The 15,620-nt window shown below is 44.1% G+C and overlaps 1 protein-coding gene and 2 long non-coding RNA genes across 5 annotated transcripts; 1 reads left to right on the forward strand and 2 right to left on the reverse strand.

Annotated features, from left to right (window-relative positions):
* On the reverse strand, window positions 1-10,458 carry LOC133507599 (uncharacterized). Of its 2 annotated transcripts, none has more exons than XR_009796850.1 (3): window positions 9,690-10,458; window positions 9,216-9,342; window positions 1-7,215 (listed from the first exon to the last, which is right to left on the reverse strand). It is a non-coding gene; the product is annotated as an uncharacterized LOC133507599 (long non-coding RNA). The 2 variants fall into 2 exon arrangements; XR_009796849.1 differs by having other exon boundaries at window positions 9,675-10,458.
* On the forward strand, window positions 8,729-15,593 carry tarbp2 (TAR (HIV) RNA binding protein 2). Its single transcript, XM_061832825.1, has 7 exons — window positions 8,729-8,928; window positions 10,465-10,779; window positions 11,828-11,897; window positions 11,984-12,101; window positions 12,215-12,342; window positions 13,223-13,418; window positions 14,770-15,593. The coding sequence occupies exons 1-7, from the start codon at window positions 8,876-8,878 to the stop codon at window positions 14,925-14,927; spliced, it is 1,038 nt and encodes a 345-aa protein (XP_061688809.1). The 5' UTR covers window positions 8,729-8,875; the 3' UTR covers window positions 14,928-15,593.
* LOC133507600 (uncharacterized) lies at window positions 12,269-14,810 on the reverse strand. Of its 2 annotated transcripts, none has more exons than XR_009796851.1 (4): window positions 14,676-14,810; window positions 13,165-13,382; window positions 12,848-12,874; window positions 12,269-12,366 (listed from the first exon to the last, which is right to left on the reverse strand). It is a non-coding gene; the product is annotated as an uncharacterized LOC133507600 (long non-coding RNA). The 2 variants fall into 2 exon arrangements; XR_009796852.1 differs by having other exon boundaries at window positions 12,287-12,391.
* Window positions 15,594-15,620: the final 27 nt, after the last annotated feature.

Raw genomic sequence — 15,620 nt, forward strand, 5'->3', positions numbered from 1 at the left:
TATATACATCATTTTTCTTTGCCGCTTATCCTCATGAGGATCGCGGAGACTGCTGGAGCCTATCCTAGCTGTCAACGGGCAGGAGGCGGGCTACACCCTGAACTGGTTGCCAGCCAATCGTAGGGCACAACAAGACAAACAGCCGCACCCACAATCAAACCAAGGGGCAATTTAGAGTGTCCAATTAATGTTGCATGTTTTGGGGATGTGGGAGGAAAACGGAGCGCCCACCCGGAGAAAAGCCACGCAGGCACGGGGAGAACATGCAAACTCCACACAGGCGGGCTCGGGATTGAACCCGGGACCTCAGAACTGTAAGGCCAACGCTTTACCACCTTATCTACCATGCCGCCTCGCAAAAGAAAAAAAGTTAAAATGAAAATGAAAAAAATGCAACACTGTCATATGGTGAGCAGTTGGGGCAGCTGGAAAATAATCGCTGATTGTGAGTAAGTACGATTCCCATGCTTACTCCCAAAAAAGAGAAAAAAAAAAAACGTCAGAAAACACTAACAAAAAAACAGTCCTCTTTTTATACCTACATACAAATTATTATACATATAAAGCTTAATGTGGGCGTGCGGCATCAATCATTAAAGTGCTGCTCATATTTTCGACACTAATCATACACATGTAACCGCTTTTTTTTTTTTCTTTTTTCTCTCACTCGAGCCGCCTTTCAAGTTTAAAAGGGAAAGACTCCCTCGCTGGCCAGCGCACCAAACGCGACACCAAACGAGGCCATTTTTGTTTATAAGAGCCTGTGGGAGGCTTGCGGGTGACGTTGCGACCCTTTAAAAGATAATGCGCTCCCCATTTAATGGCCTCCGGATGACAAATTACTTCCAGGGAGTAAAAATGAAGTGGAGGAAGTAGCCACGTGTGACACGACAGGAGACATATATCCATGTTGAACATCCATAATTTGATTAACGCTGACAGAAGCATATTATCCATCTGTATTTCCAAAACATCTGCTAAAACAAATATGACGCCATATATTCGTTTGAATGCTGTTTTAAGTTCTTTATTTGAGAAAAAAAAGGATGGTGTAATTTTTTTTATCGTACATGTGCATTTATCTTTACATTTATATGTTTATTTAAGATTGTGATACATAGTTTGATATGCAGATGTTACAGATGTTGTATTATTGCAGTACTTTAGATACCATAAATGTCAAAAAATGTTTGCAATAATAGAATATGAGGATAAGCGGCTCAGATAATGGATGGATGAAGTATATCCTGGGTATGTAGAATAAAGAAGAAGAAGAAGAAGTAGTCTATCCTATTTTCATGCTGTAAGTCACATTGATCAATACAAAGTGTTAAATTGATTTTTTGCTATTGCTTTATATAAACGTTTTTTGAGGTCGTTTAATGACAATCCGGTCAAAGTTCACTGTACAACTGGACACATGAAAAAAAAACAACGTTATACCGATTAAATGTTCAAATACGTTAGAGACTTAGTTGCTTTCTTTGTTTTTGTTTGCAGAAAATTGCTAGCTCAAAGCTAACAAAATGAAAGGAAAAACACCATTGACGAGCTAACAAAGGCGAGCGTCGAACGGGCGGTAATTCTATCTGGCAAAAAAATGACTATTTATACAAAAATGTAGTATAAACACTTACAAAGAGACAACTTTAACAAAAGCCATTTTTCCAAACTTACTTTTTCTACCTTGTTATTGCGTGCGTGTCTGATTGAGTGTACTACACTGCCGCTCAGAAATCAAGACGCGCACAGCAGATACTTTATGTAACTCATTTGTTCATAAAAAATAAAAAATTATCTCATATAATCAGCAAGACTAGGTAAATACCAAGGTGTACTAGGTATAGAGTAGGTATTTACCTAGGTAGACTAGGTATATACCTAATCTTGCTGATTATTGCTCTGTTTAAGTAATATCACTTAATCAAGCCTTTTCTAACATTTCATATGACAAAAGTATGCATGAATATTATTGAAATCAGATCAATATCGGTGTCGGTCAAAACTTGGGGCTGCCGTATCGGTATTGGATCGGAAGTGGAAAAAGTTGGATCTGGACGTCGCTAGTATGGAGGCGTCGCTCTATGAGAAGTTACAATATCGCATTGTGTAACGATAACCGCAGTACATTTCCCCAAACGTCTTGCATTAGTTCATCATTTCTTTATTTATCTCCATTCATAACGTATACTGTATTCATTTTAGAAACTCCCCTCTCTTCTCTTCACTCAGTTTAAGGAACCCTCATGGTTGGAAAAACACTTTGGAAGAATTCTGGCCAGTTCTGACTTCATATCCTTACGGCACGGCCATAAAATGTTCTTTCCCTCACAAAAAAAAAAAAAAAAAAAAAAAACTTGTACTATCTTGACTGGATTTCTGAGTGACGTGCGGCCCGAAACGGGCTCTTGTTTTCTTTCTTACGCTCAAGCCGCAAAATACTTCCGTGGAACATTTCAAGAGAGCATTTTTAAGAGGAGGAGGGCTGATGTATGAAGAAATACAAACCCCCCCAAAAAAGTAGAGAATTGCATCGTGTGTGGATTTAAAAATTCTGCTCAAATGCCAGGATTTTGTGATGTACAAAAAAATGAGACCAAGTTAAACCACTTAAAAACTAATTACCTGTACAAGACAATTGGAGGGGGGAAAAAAAAGCCTTGGTCAAGGAAGAGGGAATTATGAACAGTTCCAAATAGCAGTCGACGTGAGCACGAAACCTTCAGATTTCAGCTGAAGAGCAAAAAAAAAAAAAAAAAAACAGTGCCAGGAAAAGTCAAGTAGAACATCTGAACTGTATTTGAGGATAATCAGAGGCACTTCAAACTGCAGCAAGTGCGTCTTCACCACCGTTTAATAGTTCGAGTGTGACTGGTTCATTCTGAATATCCGCACATCCCGGTTACAAGAGGGTGTGCACACTTGTGCAAAAACATTGTCTGTCACTAGCTGACAAATATTGAGTTGTATGAGGTTATAGGTGACAATAATAGCAGGTAAAAATTTTTAAATGTTCAAACTTGGTCACATCACAAATTCTTGATTTTAAACGGGTGCGTCCACTTATTATATCACTATACGTGCATCATATTTTTCAATCTAACTTTTTTTTTTTTTACTCCTTTTTCCCATTTTCTTTGCTAATGGCCACAGGAACTGCACGCACCGCCTCTACCGCATCTCTCCCCTCGGGTTTATTGTTTTTCTACACATTATCGATGAAAAAAAATCCACAAATAAACTAACTTAAAGACAACAGAATGGCGGTTTGGAGCAATTAGAAGAAAAGAGGGAAAAAAAAAAAAAAGTCCAAATCTGGAACGGGAGCAGCGCGGTTGGAAGCGGGGGAGCCGGGGCTTGGCAGGGCTTTGGTGGAGAGGAGTGTGGTGGTTCTGAAGTCCTCCAGCGCGAGGAGGCGCCAGTGTGTCCGGCGGGGGCCCGGACCATGAGCAGCCTCAACCCCCCTGAGCCTCGGCCGCAACCCCACCCCCCCCACCGTCCCCCTTTCCACCGCCGAGCGCTGCCACCGGCCCCTCCAACCCCTCAAGCCACTGGCGGCCCGTGCGCTTCGCGATGTTTATTTAATATTCACGAGAAATTGAAATACATTTTGTGGCTTACGCGCGCACACTCACACACGATTACCTGCCACTCAGCGGCACGAAAAGACACAAACGCTCGCGCACATTGCCGCGCGGCAATATAAAAATAAATAACGTTGGGTAATAACGTTCTCCTGATCCGCGGCCAAGAACAGAATTTGAGAAAATCATTTTCAAACGGGGGAGGGAGGGAGGGAGGAGTGACATGTCTGACACTGCGTGTTGCCTCAGCAGGCACTGCGTCTCGTTCGACAATATATTCCCTGGCACGCAACCTGCTGAAACCGACGTTTTTCCGTTTTGTTTTTTTCCACGTAGCTGTTCTGTACAAAGGATCCAGACACGGAATCACGACTCAGATGTGGAATCAAGACCCAGTTTTACACCAAATAATCCGCCTTCAATGGTACAGTGAACCGGAACTGACCGCCGCCGCCAATAGTAAAAATCTGTGAGTCATCGACGCCCCCACACCTCCTCAAAGGTTTTGCGATTGCCCGTCCGTGGCATACGGCGGACCCTTTCACACTGCACTCAGCACAGCACAGCATGCCGTCAACTAAGCCATTCATTGTGCCCTTTGTGCCGCGGCGGCACAAAGGGCACAACGGCCTGCTGTCGAGCTTGGCGGTGCTGCGAAGTGAAAAATTCCGGCACACCGCACTGTGATGACATCTCGGACCATTTGATGGGAGCAACGGGGACGGAGTAACTTCGGAGGGAAAACAGCAAGAGATTTTCGGCAGAGTAACCCGGCCTGGGACGCGAGACCGCACTGTGACGTGGTGAAAACGAAACTGCTTCCTGCTAAGTCTGACGTACACCTCAAAGCGGTTTTCGTAGAACTGGAGCTCACAATTGAGTCTATATCCCCCCCAGATCCTGCTGTGCCAGTAAAATCTGATGAAACTCTACCCTTCTTTTAGTTGCTGCTTTTCTCATCCACCTCCTGGTCCTCTGTATTGTAAACTACACATATTGCCGAGCTGCAGCCTATTTTATGTCCACACCAGGCGACTCTTGTTCAGTTTCTTCTGAACCGAGGCCAAATACCACACTTGTGTCATGAGCAAGGCTGGACCACGGCCAAGAGGGGCACGGCCTGGCCACCGTTCCGAGCGGTTTCATCTCTGACACCTGTCGCCGGTCACATCTGTGTCACTGTGATTAGACAGTGTTTTTAAGTTGGAGTTTTGTCACTGGTTTTTGCCTGCATCAAGGGTTACTCCGCCACTGTGCCATTATAGCCCAGTACAGTTGACTCATAGTTATCGGACATTGTTTCTTGTGTTTTGGATCCTGCCTTCTTGGACTGTGTTGTGCACAACTTTATAATAAAACCCACTGAACATCATATCCTCGTCTTGGAGTCCTGCATTTGGGTCCGCCCGTTCCACCGTTGGTTCGTGACAACTTGGTCCTTGTGCTGTCCTGCACCCTCACCCCACGGTGCACAATGCACAAAACTAAGCTAAACTAGCCATCTTAAAAAACAAGCCTTGGAACCACCTCAAGATGGCAACACGGTTTTTGCTTGAACAAATAGTTTTCAAAGTTTTTGTTCGCAAATAACGAAGGATGGGATCCCCAACGCATCTGCCAACTGGTGAATTCGCAAAAAGAAAATGTGCACGTACAGGCACGGCGCTGGCGTACGTGTGTGCGCACATCCCCGGTGCGATCGTGATCATTAACAAAGCAATTCTTTCAGACGCAAATCCCTTAAACAGCCTTGGTTTTTGGGGGTTCGTGCTCCCCCCCTGCCCACCGCACACCTCCCACCTCCTGTCTCTCCTCGCCCCTCAAACAGCCACCAACCACCGCTGCTGCCAAGAATAATACGGGAGCGCCACTCGAACCCCAAGCCTCGCCACAAGCGCAGCCGGGCCACAAGAGAGGGATCAAAACACACACAAAAAAGGAAACACATCATATTGAGGAAGGGGGTTGTGTGGGGGGAGGAAGAGGGGGGGGGGTTGGTGGTGGTGTATATCTGCTGATGATTTTGGCAACAAAAGGAAGCAGACGTACTAGTGCAGCAACCCGAGGCGAGTTGGAAGAAAAGTGTGTTTGTGGACACGCGCGTGCATTCTGGATGAGGCATAACATAACAGCGAGACGAGCATTTATTCCTGATCTCATTCGCTCGATGAGCTCACCGCCGACTCAATAAAAACACGAGCAGGCCCAGCAAATTAAGCATCAGTGAAACATGAGCGGACAAGGCAAACGATTAGCAAAAAGGATAAATAACGAGCGGTTCGACTCCCGTAAGGGCCGCCGGTTTTCACGGCTGGTTCGCTTTCGGTGTTGCGCTTGGCAGAGCGCGTGTGGCGCGCCGACGCCGACGGATAAAGCCGTCAGAAAGACCAGCGCCGTTTCGACGGTGTCGCGGGATTAATTTCCCCGAACCGCAGGCGCAAGGACGGAAAAACGGAAAAATTTCAGCAGAGATATTTCATGGAAATGCTCCTACAACAGTTGGGCCGGGGCCGGAGAACTTGTGGGAATTTTTGTGGGGGGACCTCGGCACTGACGAACGCATCCAAAGTACCGAAATTAAAAGGGGAAAATAATACAGCGCTTGAAGATTTGTGTATATAATCAATAAATCAGATCCTGCGTGCTCAAATTACAAGACACGAGATTTTTAACAAGAAACACAAATGGCTTTGAATCCAACAATTTAGTGTACTCGCTATTCCCGCTGACACAAGGAAAGAGATGATTGATCTGTCCGCCGACTGGCCGAGAGAAGATTGTCTAGTTCGGCCCATATCAGAATCAGAATCAGATTTAATGGCCAAGTGTGTAAAAACACACGAGGAATTTCTCTCCAGCAGTCGGTGCCGCCCTGGTACGACATCTGTGGTCATGAACGCCTTGTGCTGGACCACCTCAAGAGCGTCACAGGTCCCAAATTGGACCCACTGCAGTTTGCCTATGGAGCTAACAGGTCTGCGGATGAGTCTGCACTTCACCCTTGAACATCTCGGCAACAAGGGTACCGATGCGAGGATCCTGTTTGTGGACTTCAGCTCTGCCTTCAACACCGTCATCCCTGAACGCCTGTCCTCCGAACCTCTCCAGCTCGGCGCCTCGCCTGCCCTTTCCCGGTGGATCGAGAACTTCCCAACGGGGAGGACACAACAGGTGAGGCTGGGGGACACCGCCTCATCCACACGCACCATCAGCACCGGAGCACCCCAAGGTTGCGTCCTCTCACCTCGACTCTTCTCGCTCTACACTAACGACTGCACCTCGTGGCATCCGACTGTCAAACTCTTGAAATTCGCAGATGGCACCACGGTCATCGGCCTCATCAATGACAGCGACGAGTCTGCATATCGACAGGAAGTGGCGAGACTGGAGCTTTGGTGTGGTCAACACAACCTGCCGTTGAACCCTCTAAAGACTGTAGAGATGATTGTGGACTTCAGGAGGCAGCCTTCACCACGCTGTCCAACTGTCTCGTGGCAACTGTCGAGGCCTTCAAGTTCTTGGGAATTACAGTCTCAAAGGACCTGAGGTGGGAGACGAACATCAACTCCATCCTCAAAAAAGCCCAGCATAATCCAGTGGAAAAGGTGCCAAAAGCAATGCGATGTTGAACCTGTGACAGTGGAAGGGAAGCAAAACTGTGGAAAGCATTTGAGTATTGTAATCTCATTTGTCAGGACAATTATTAAAAAAAATCACATTTTTTGTGACTTCTGTAGTCCAAAGAGCATCCGCCCTGACATGCACTGCTTACACTAATAACATAGCTGCAAACAGGCATAGTCAGTGTTAGCAATTTAGCGATTTGGTTGCAATACGTTAACTAACTTTTCAACCTTTCTAGCGACTACTTGAAAAAATAAAACTAGCAACTGAGCTAAGATAGAGACAACATTATCCTACGCTTATTTAAAGTGTTTCCTGTCTGGTGAAAGAAGACGTCTGGTGGAAAAAGAAAATACCATGACAGCATTAAAGGCACACGATGTTACAATTCAACAAAAGGTTTACAGGTCGATTAATTTGTTGAATATTTAAAATGTTAATTTATTCAGGACCACACCCAGGTTTTACTAAAGGAAAGTTAATACTCAGAAGAAACCACCTGTGGGGAAAAGATTTATATATATCTATCGCAAAAGAAAAACACAAAAACTTCTTTTGAATGTCCGTCTGAGTCACAATGTATGGATTTTCATTTCCCTAATATTTCCCCCACATTGAGTTTCCCTGCCAATGACTTAGCAGCTAGGCTGGGTGAAGATGCACCACTTTCAAGCAACAGCTTGACGCAAATACCTTTTTTTTCTTGATGGCCAACATTTACTTCCTTTTACATTTACTTTCCATTTGCACAGTACAATCTGCAAGTCCAGTGCATAATGTTACAGTGGCCATACGACACTACTCTTTTAATGCTGGTCATTACAGCGTCACCTGGAGAATCCATTTTTTTATATAATTTTTGGAAGTGGAAAATGTTTGCGAGCCACTCATTTTCTATGAATTAAACATAGATGTTTTTGGAAGATGGGAAGAAGCCAGAGTACGCTGACAAAACGCTCCACGGAGTGGCTGGAGCCGAGGTTCGAATTCCATTACTCAAAAACAGCATGAACGGTACTTCACAAGCACTCAGCAACCATCCACGTTGTCTGCTTCGGATAACGTGCCTAACGTCGCCCTCTTCTGGATCAATGGAACCCACGCCTTTACATCCCATTCATTTTGTTGAACTTACTGAACAATAATGATTGCATTATTATTATTAATCTTTACATTCGTCGCTTGCATGTACCACGACGAATAAAGTTAGCTTACAAGCTAACTGAATTGCATTTCCAATGTAAATCTTCGAATGCCTTTCATGGCTGATTAATCTGCTACTTTTAACCATTATTTCTAAAACTACTTACCGTAGTACAGTCCAAGCAGCCATCTTTGGAATACGTCTGGACTTTCAAGACGTTAATCATACAATGTTGCGTTTTCTTTACAAAAAAAAAAAACCCAAACAAACTCGGCGGGTCCACATTGAATCGGTGCCTCTCGGTGATCAAAACAAACAATATACCCTCTGACCAATCAGAACTCTGGAACGGGCGCTCGTCGTACGTCATATTTGTGCTGCCGCACATACGTCACTGTCGCAAAGAAGGAAGGCGACTTTCTTTACATGTTTTGTGGGAAAACCCGTCTAATGAAAGGAAGCGTTTGTTTTGGTGGGGGGGTTTGCCATCCGAATCCTACCGGCTGTCCGTCTGAAATAGGGAATGAACGACGAGACAGCTTCGGACAGCTGGAAGACAAACTCCGGGTGCTCCAGGTGAAAAGTGCCTTGCTCGGGATTAGGCTAGTTTTAGCATGCGGCGTGGAACTGGAACCTTGTTGACATTTGAAGCATCAACGTTGTTGCTAGGTGAACTTTCAGATGGTATCATAATGGTAACGTAATGTGTTTATTGCTCGACATGGCATTGGGGTAAAATTACAATGCATCACTGTGAGAGCTTTTTCTATTTTGCATAGTTTACTGATCAACAAAACCTTTTCAGGGTTTCATTTAGAAATATTTACTGTTATACTGAAATACATTAAGTTGGAAATTGATACCTCTTTTCTGTATGATGCATTCCACTTGCAAGCCGCACTTGTGCATGCTGTTGATGTTAGTCCAGCACGGACAGCTGCATCAACCTTGAACAGGAGGTCTGCAAAATGCCTGCATGCCTCACCTAGACTGGAATGATAAAATGAAAAAGTCAACGGTGTTAAGTCACACAGAGGAAAAAAAGGGATATTCAAATTGATTCTTGTAAAAAAAAAAATAATAAAAATTAATTAAGAAAACTAAAAATAAAAGACCTTGTCAAAGATACAATTAGGTATGAATCCAATATTTGAACTAAATAATTTTTCACACGTCATAAAATTTGTGTGTCCCTGTCAGATGAGGGGTATTGCAGATGGTATCCTGACATAACAACATAATCAATCCACATTTTTAACATATTTTGGATTTTTTTGTCTAATAAATATTTACACAGTCAAAAATAAATTTAAACAAATCACCTTTCCCTGCCATACCTGTATACAGTGTCCCCTCAGATTTGCTTCAGCACGTCCATGGTTGATGAGGTTTGTCCCGAAGTCGCTGTGAAGGGATGACCTTTGTCTTCAAAAAAAAAAAAAAAAAAAAAAAATACGACGACTGCTCTACGTTGTAATAAAACACGGGATGCACGTGTCCACTTTCTACATATTCATAAGCTTTGAGGGACTTGTATGCCTTCAGTCTATCGTGAGTGAACTGTCCGGGCGTATCGACGAGGTAAAAATATATAATCGGCGAAAGTAACGTCCGGCCACAAAGTCGGATCGTCGACCCATCCATTCTTCAAATTGTAAGAATCCGGCAAGATACGTGTACCGTCACGATATCCCAGCTTCTCAAAGTACCGCCTTCAGATACCGGACTTCAAACGGTAGCTTTCGTACATAATCGGAGTATTGTTGGGATTTCACGCTACAGTAATTTGCTTTGTTGTTACTCGCCATTGTTGCTTTTTGCCTACCGGTGAGAAAAATCACATGATTCGTGACGTCACTTCCGTAAACAACTGGCATCGCCTTTATGTATATAGACTATAATTTCCTGGCATTTGTGTTCTTCCTTTCTTCCCTTAGTTGCTTTCATTTTTGCATCTTTACTTCCATCCTTTGCTTCGACCTGATAATCTAGAATCTGTTTTCTTTGTTCCGGATGCAAATTATTTAGGAAACCTGTCAGGATATTTTAAAAAGGGCAAAGCTATTTGTGGGACACCTTGTGTGACTTGATTATCTTTTTGTTTCCGATCAGTATTGAGCAAATGCTGGCTCTGAACCCCGGAAAGACGCCAATTAGTCTGCTACAAGAGTATGGAACGCGGATAGGGAAGACCCCGGTGTATGACCTGCTCAAGGCCGAGGGACAGGCCCACCAGCCCAACTTCACGTTCCGCGTCTCCGTGGGAGAGATCAGCTGCACGGGGCAGGGCCCCAGCAAGAAGGCGGCCAAGCACAAAGCGGCCGAGGCGGCGCTGAAGATGCTCAAGGGGGGCCTGGCGGGTCCCTTGGGTTTCAGCGTTGAAGGGGACTTGTTTATCGGGGTCGATGTGCCTGCGGATGGAGACAGGTCAGTTACAATGTTTTCAAGTCCAAACCATTTTTTTTTCTTGTTGTTGTCAATATGACATAAAAATTAAGGCTGGATAATATACCCTTAATATAAAATTCGTTTTCAATCATTCCCCCCCCCCTCCCTCCCTCCCATTTTATGTAAAGAAAATAAACCAACTTCTAGAGAAATAGTCACTCACATTTAAAAAATGTGGTGTCCACCAGCCATGCCCGCGGATATAAAGTTGCGGGTGTGTGTTCTGTTTGTAATTATGAGTGTACCCCTTTAAGAACAGAGGGAGGCGGTGTTAAGTAAACTAGGAAGTAGAAGTAAGCTGAGCAGCAACTGTTGTTAAAGACCGTGTGCTTCCGTGTTTTTTAAAAAAAAATAATCAGGTTGTGGTTCACTGAGAGGGAACATTGGTCAAGACTACACAAAATAAGCCACGCCTCAATATCTATGTATTTCTACTCGTAACAAATTTTACGCGTGTGATTTTTCGTGCTCAGCTGTGCAGATTTGCGAGCGTGAGCGCCCGTCAAATCACAGTGACTGTAATATCATGTCAAATGTACGTGAATACGATCCTAAATAAATTGATCATTTAAATGTTCAGCAATTTAGCTTCATAAAATGAGCCGCTTGGATCGAAGAGTTTACAACGCAACCCCTTCAAGATCTCCCCCCCCTCTCCTTTACTCTTGTACGTGTTCAGTTGTGACAAGGTGACCTCGGCTTGGAAGCTCATAAATTGAGTCAAATGTTTCCCAGCGTATAAATGGGCAATGTCAAACTTGATTGATTCCATGATTGACTTCCAGCGGCCTTCTTTCTTATTACAAGCAAAACGATGTGAAAATAGTTTCCTTGTTTTTTTTTTAAATAGTCCCCATAGTGTTGACAAAAGTTGCTTCAAATAGCTACCAAATTGTTTTAGCAAATGGATCAATGGCGATCAGACACAATATTTGTTACTTTAAAAAATGGATGAATGGATATCGGACACAACGTGTCTTACTTTAGAATAAAATGTCTGGTTCTGATCTTGTGATCTTCTGTGCAGCTCTCCGTGTGAGATGAAGACTTTGGGCACTTCACAGCAGTCAGAGTGTAATCCCGTTGGAGCTCTGCAAGTTTGTTCCCTTTCTAGATTTATTTCATATTAAATAAGCTCACCGTGTTTTCACACTTGCGGAATTGTGTTCGGTTTGCCTGCCAGGAGCTGGTGGTGCAGAAGGGGTGGCGTCTGCCAGAGTACACAGTGACGCAGGAGTCTGGTCCGGCGCATCGCAAGGAATTCACCATGACCTGCAGAGTGGAGAGATTTATGGAAATTGGTACAAAAAGCAAATGCGACACTCCATTAAGCTATTAACACAGCTCTTGAATTGAATCTTGTGCCAGCGAATGTACATTTCAAGTTAATAAAAGCCGGCTTTTTCCACATCAGGAAGTGGTACGTCCAAGAAGCTGGCCAAGAGAAACGCGGCCGCCAAAATGCTAGCGCGGATACACGATGTACCGGTGGACCTGAGGACCAACACCGACGCCGACCCCGAAGACGACACGTTCAACGTGGTGAGCCAGCTCCTGCAGCGCGCACTCAAAAAGAAAACGTGGACATTACCTACACACAAAGAGCAACATGAACCAGTACTGTCATCATGCTGAGTTACCAACATATGTTTTTTTTCTCATTTTTGTTCCGTGTTGTCAATATCAATATTTCCAGCCTCCAGAGCGCACCTGCTTATAAGACTCACCCAGTACATTTGTAAAGGAAATACCATTTGGTACATACATAAGCCGCAAGTGCCCACATTTAAACACAACATATTTACAAAGAAAGACGATACACAGTTTTCAAACTTTTAATACCTTAGCTTAACATGGCAACAACATGGTAGCACAAATAGGGCTGGTTTAAAAAAAAAACAAAAAAAACATACCGGTAAAAATCACTGAGACACGGCAGTAACACAACAACAACATGCTATCACAGTGCTAACAGGGCCGGTTAAAAAGAAACATACTGGTAAAAGCCACTTCCTCGGCACATATATTCCTGGGGTCTCACTCTTACCTTTTATGCTCGAGTGCCCTCTTGCGGCTGTTAAGAAAAAAAATGCATAAATTAGCCGCATAAGTCGCAGGGTTGAAAGCGTGGGGAAAAAAAGTCACGTCTTATAGGCCGGAAATTACGGTATCTTTTGGGGGTAATGTAAGAGTTTGAGTTTGACATGATCGTCAAGTGTTTTGCAATCATAGTTTGTAATATTTACATTTTTTAACTATCAACATAATGTGTTAGCAAACAAACTTAATTTGTGGCTGGGCTCGCCCCTCCCACTCAACGGACACTATTTTTAAAGACATTCCAGTTAATTTTCCTTCTCTCACACCAATTGATGCCAGTACACTGCGCTTGACTCCTGTTATCATCTTTGCCGCCGCACAGCAAACGGGGGGCAGGGCAGAGTCGTCCAAGACCAAAGGCAACAGCTGCACGTGGGACGCGCTGAGGAACTCCGCCGGCGAGAAGATCCTGCAGCTGCGCAGTCACCCGCTGGGCATGCCCGCGGACTCCAATTTCTGCTCGCTGCTCCACGACCTGTCGTCTGAGCAATGCTTTGATGTCAGCTACCTGGATCTAGGTACTCGTCCTCTTGATGTTTTTTTTTTTGAACATGTTTCTCTTTTGCACAAGTACAACAAGAACAATTCAAACCTAAAAGCCATTCAAGATGGAGACTAAATCATTTTCTTCTTCTAAGCACAATTGGGGTAGAAGCTTCTTCTACACACACTGAAAGTCGTCGTCGTCTTCTACATATTGGCGGCATCTGCAAGTGCATCATAGGGAATGGCCACGTTTTAACCATTTTGTTCAAAAAGTTGTTGTTGCACTTTGCAAACTCAAACCCGTGGGGCGATTTTTAAAAAAAAAAAAAACATTTTAGCCGCATTGTTAAAAATGCCGCAGGGTTCACAGCGCCTGAAACAAGTAGCGACTTGTCTTGTGGAAAATACGGTAATTGAATTTCTCCACACTAATTCAGGCTGGGCGGCACGGTGGCGCTCTGAGGACCCGGGTTCAATCCCGGCCCTGTGCAAAATGCACAGTTTTGTTGCCCCCATGCCCGCGCGGGTTTCCTTCGGGCACTCCGGTTTCCTCCCACATCCCAAAAACATGTAACATTAATTGGACACTCTAAATTGCCCATAGGTGTGATTGTGAGTGCTCTCTATGTGCCCTGGGATTGGCTGGCAACCAGTTCAGGGTGTACCCCGCCTCCTACCAGTTGACAGCTGGGATAGGCTCCAGCACTCCCTGCTCCCTCACTCCCTGTTTCACTTTTGGGTTGTCAAGTGAATCCCAAAGCCTGACGAAGGTAGCCAGGAGCAAAACCGTCTCTGTGCGGTCCTCTTCAAATCAGGCCCACCCGTGACATTAAGCATATAGAAGTCGTGCACCTACGTCACGTGACTGGCCATATTGACGGTCTAGCAAAGCATACTTCAATGCTAAGTCGGGTGGAGACGGCACAAAAACGTACGCCGCCTCCTGCCTGTTGGCAGCTGGGATAGGCTCCAGCACTCCCGTGACCCTCGTGAGGATGAGGGGCTAAGAAAACGGATGGATAATTCAGGCTGGACGGTCCGAACTACTCTTTGATGCATGAACTGATGAAGCCTGCTCGGATTAGAAGCGAAACGTCTTCTCATTCGACCGGAACAGTCCAGTTTCGATGGACTAAATTACTGATTTTATATCGCGGACAACTGTTATCAGGAACGTAATATATTTCTCCACAAGTGGTCAAGAACAGCTGGTGTACTCTCAATCGCTTTGCGTAAACGGTAACAAAATGAACACGTTTCACACATTAGATGATCCGGGTGCTACTCACCCAAAGTCAGTCAACACGCGGGCTGCCGACTCAACCGTCAAAGATGTCAAAGACGCGTGTTTTTGTGTGTTAATGAATCCTGGTCTGGTTTCAGAGAAGCGCAGCCTGAGCGGTCGGTGCCAGTGTCTGGTGGAGCTGTCCACGCAGCCGATCACGGTGTGCCACGGCTTCGCCACGACCGTGGAGGCCGCCCGTGCCAACGCCGCCCACAACGCGCTGCAGTACCTCAAAATCATGGCCGGGGCGAAGTGACTCCTGGAAGACAACAACTCCAAATACCTCCCAATGTTAGAAAAGACCACTTCGGAAAATTAAGGACACGCCCACAAATCCACCCAGTAGCGAGCCGACATTCTGATATGCTGTGATTAAGTCTCACACACACACACACGCATATATATATATATATATATATATATATATATATATATACAAAAGACACTGCTCTAAAAATATTTTAAAGAATTCCCCTTTAAAAAAAAAAAAAAACGAAAAAAAACTTGAAAAACTGAAGTTTTTGTCTTTGTCACGTTAATGATTTAAGACTTTGAATTCTCATAAAAATCAACATATGGGTTCGCTTGCCATGTTATGGAAATTACAATCCTTTATAAATGACAATTGATACAATATGGAATATTACTATGTATTCTATATTATATTTTCACTTCTAGCATTTTGTGCACCGCGGCACTTGGCGTATGAATTAAGCAGTGTACGGGCCCTGTTGGAGTCTTGAATTGAGTATTGCTCTTTAAAAATATATATATTGAAATAAAATAATGTCCGTACCCATTTTTTAAAGACCTTTTGAAAAACTGACACAAATCAGGTTTGTTGTGAAGCTGACTGAATTCAATTGCACTTGGAATTATTATGCAACTTGTTACAATAAATTGGACAACTTTATGCATATTATTGAGATTGTTTGCAAAATTCATTTCA

The sequence above is a fragment of the Syngnathoides biaculeatus genome, chromosome 10, assembly GCF_019802595.1.
Source record: "Syngnathoides biaculeatus isolate LvHL_M chromosome 10, ASM1980259v1, whole genome shotgun sequence".
Lineage (NCBI taxonomy): Eukaryota > Metazoa > Chordata > Actinopteri > Syngnathiformes > Syngnathidae > Syngnathoides > Syngnathoides biaculeatus.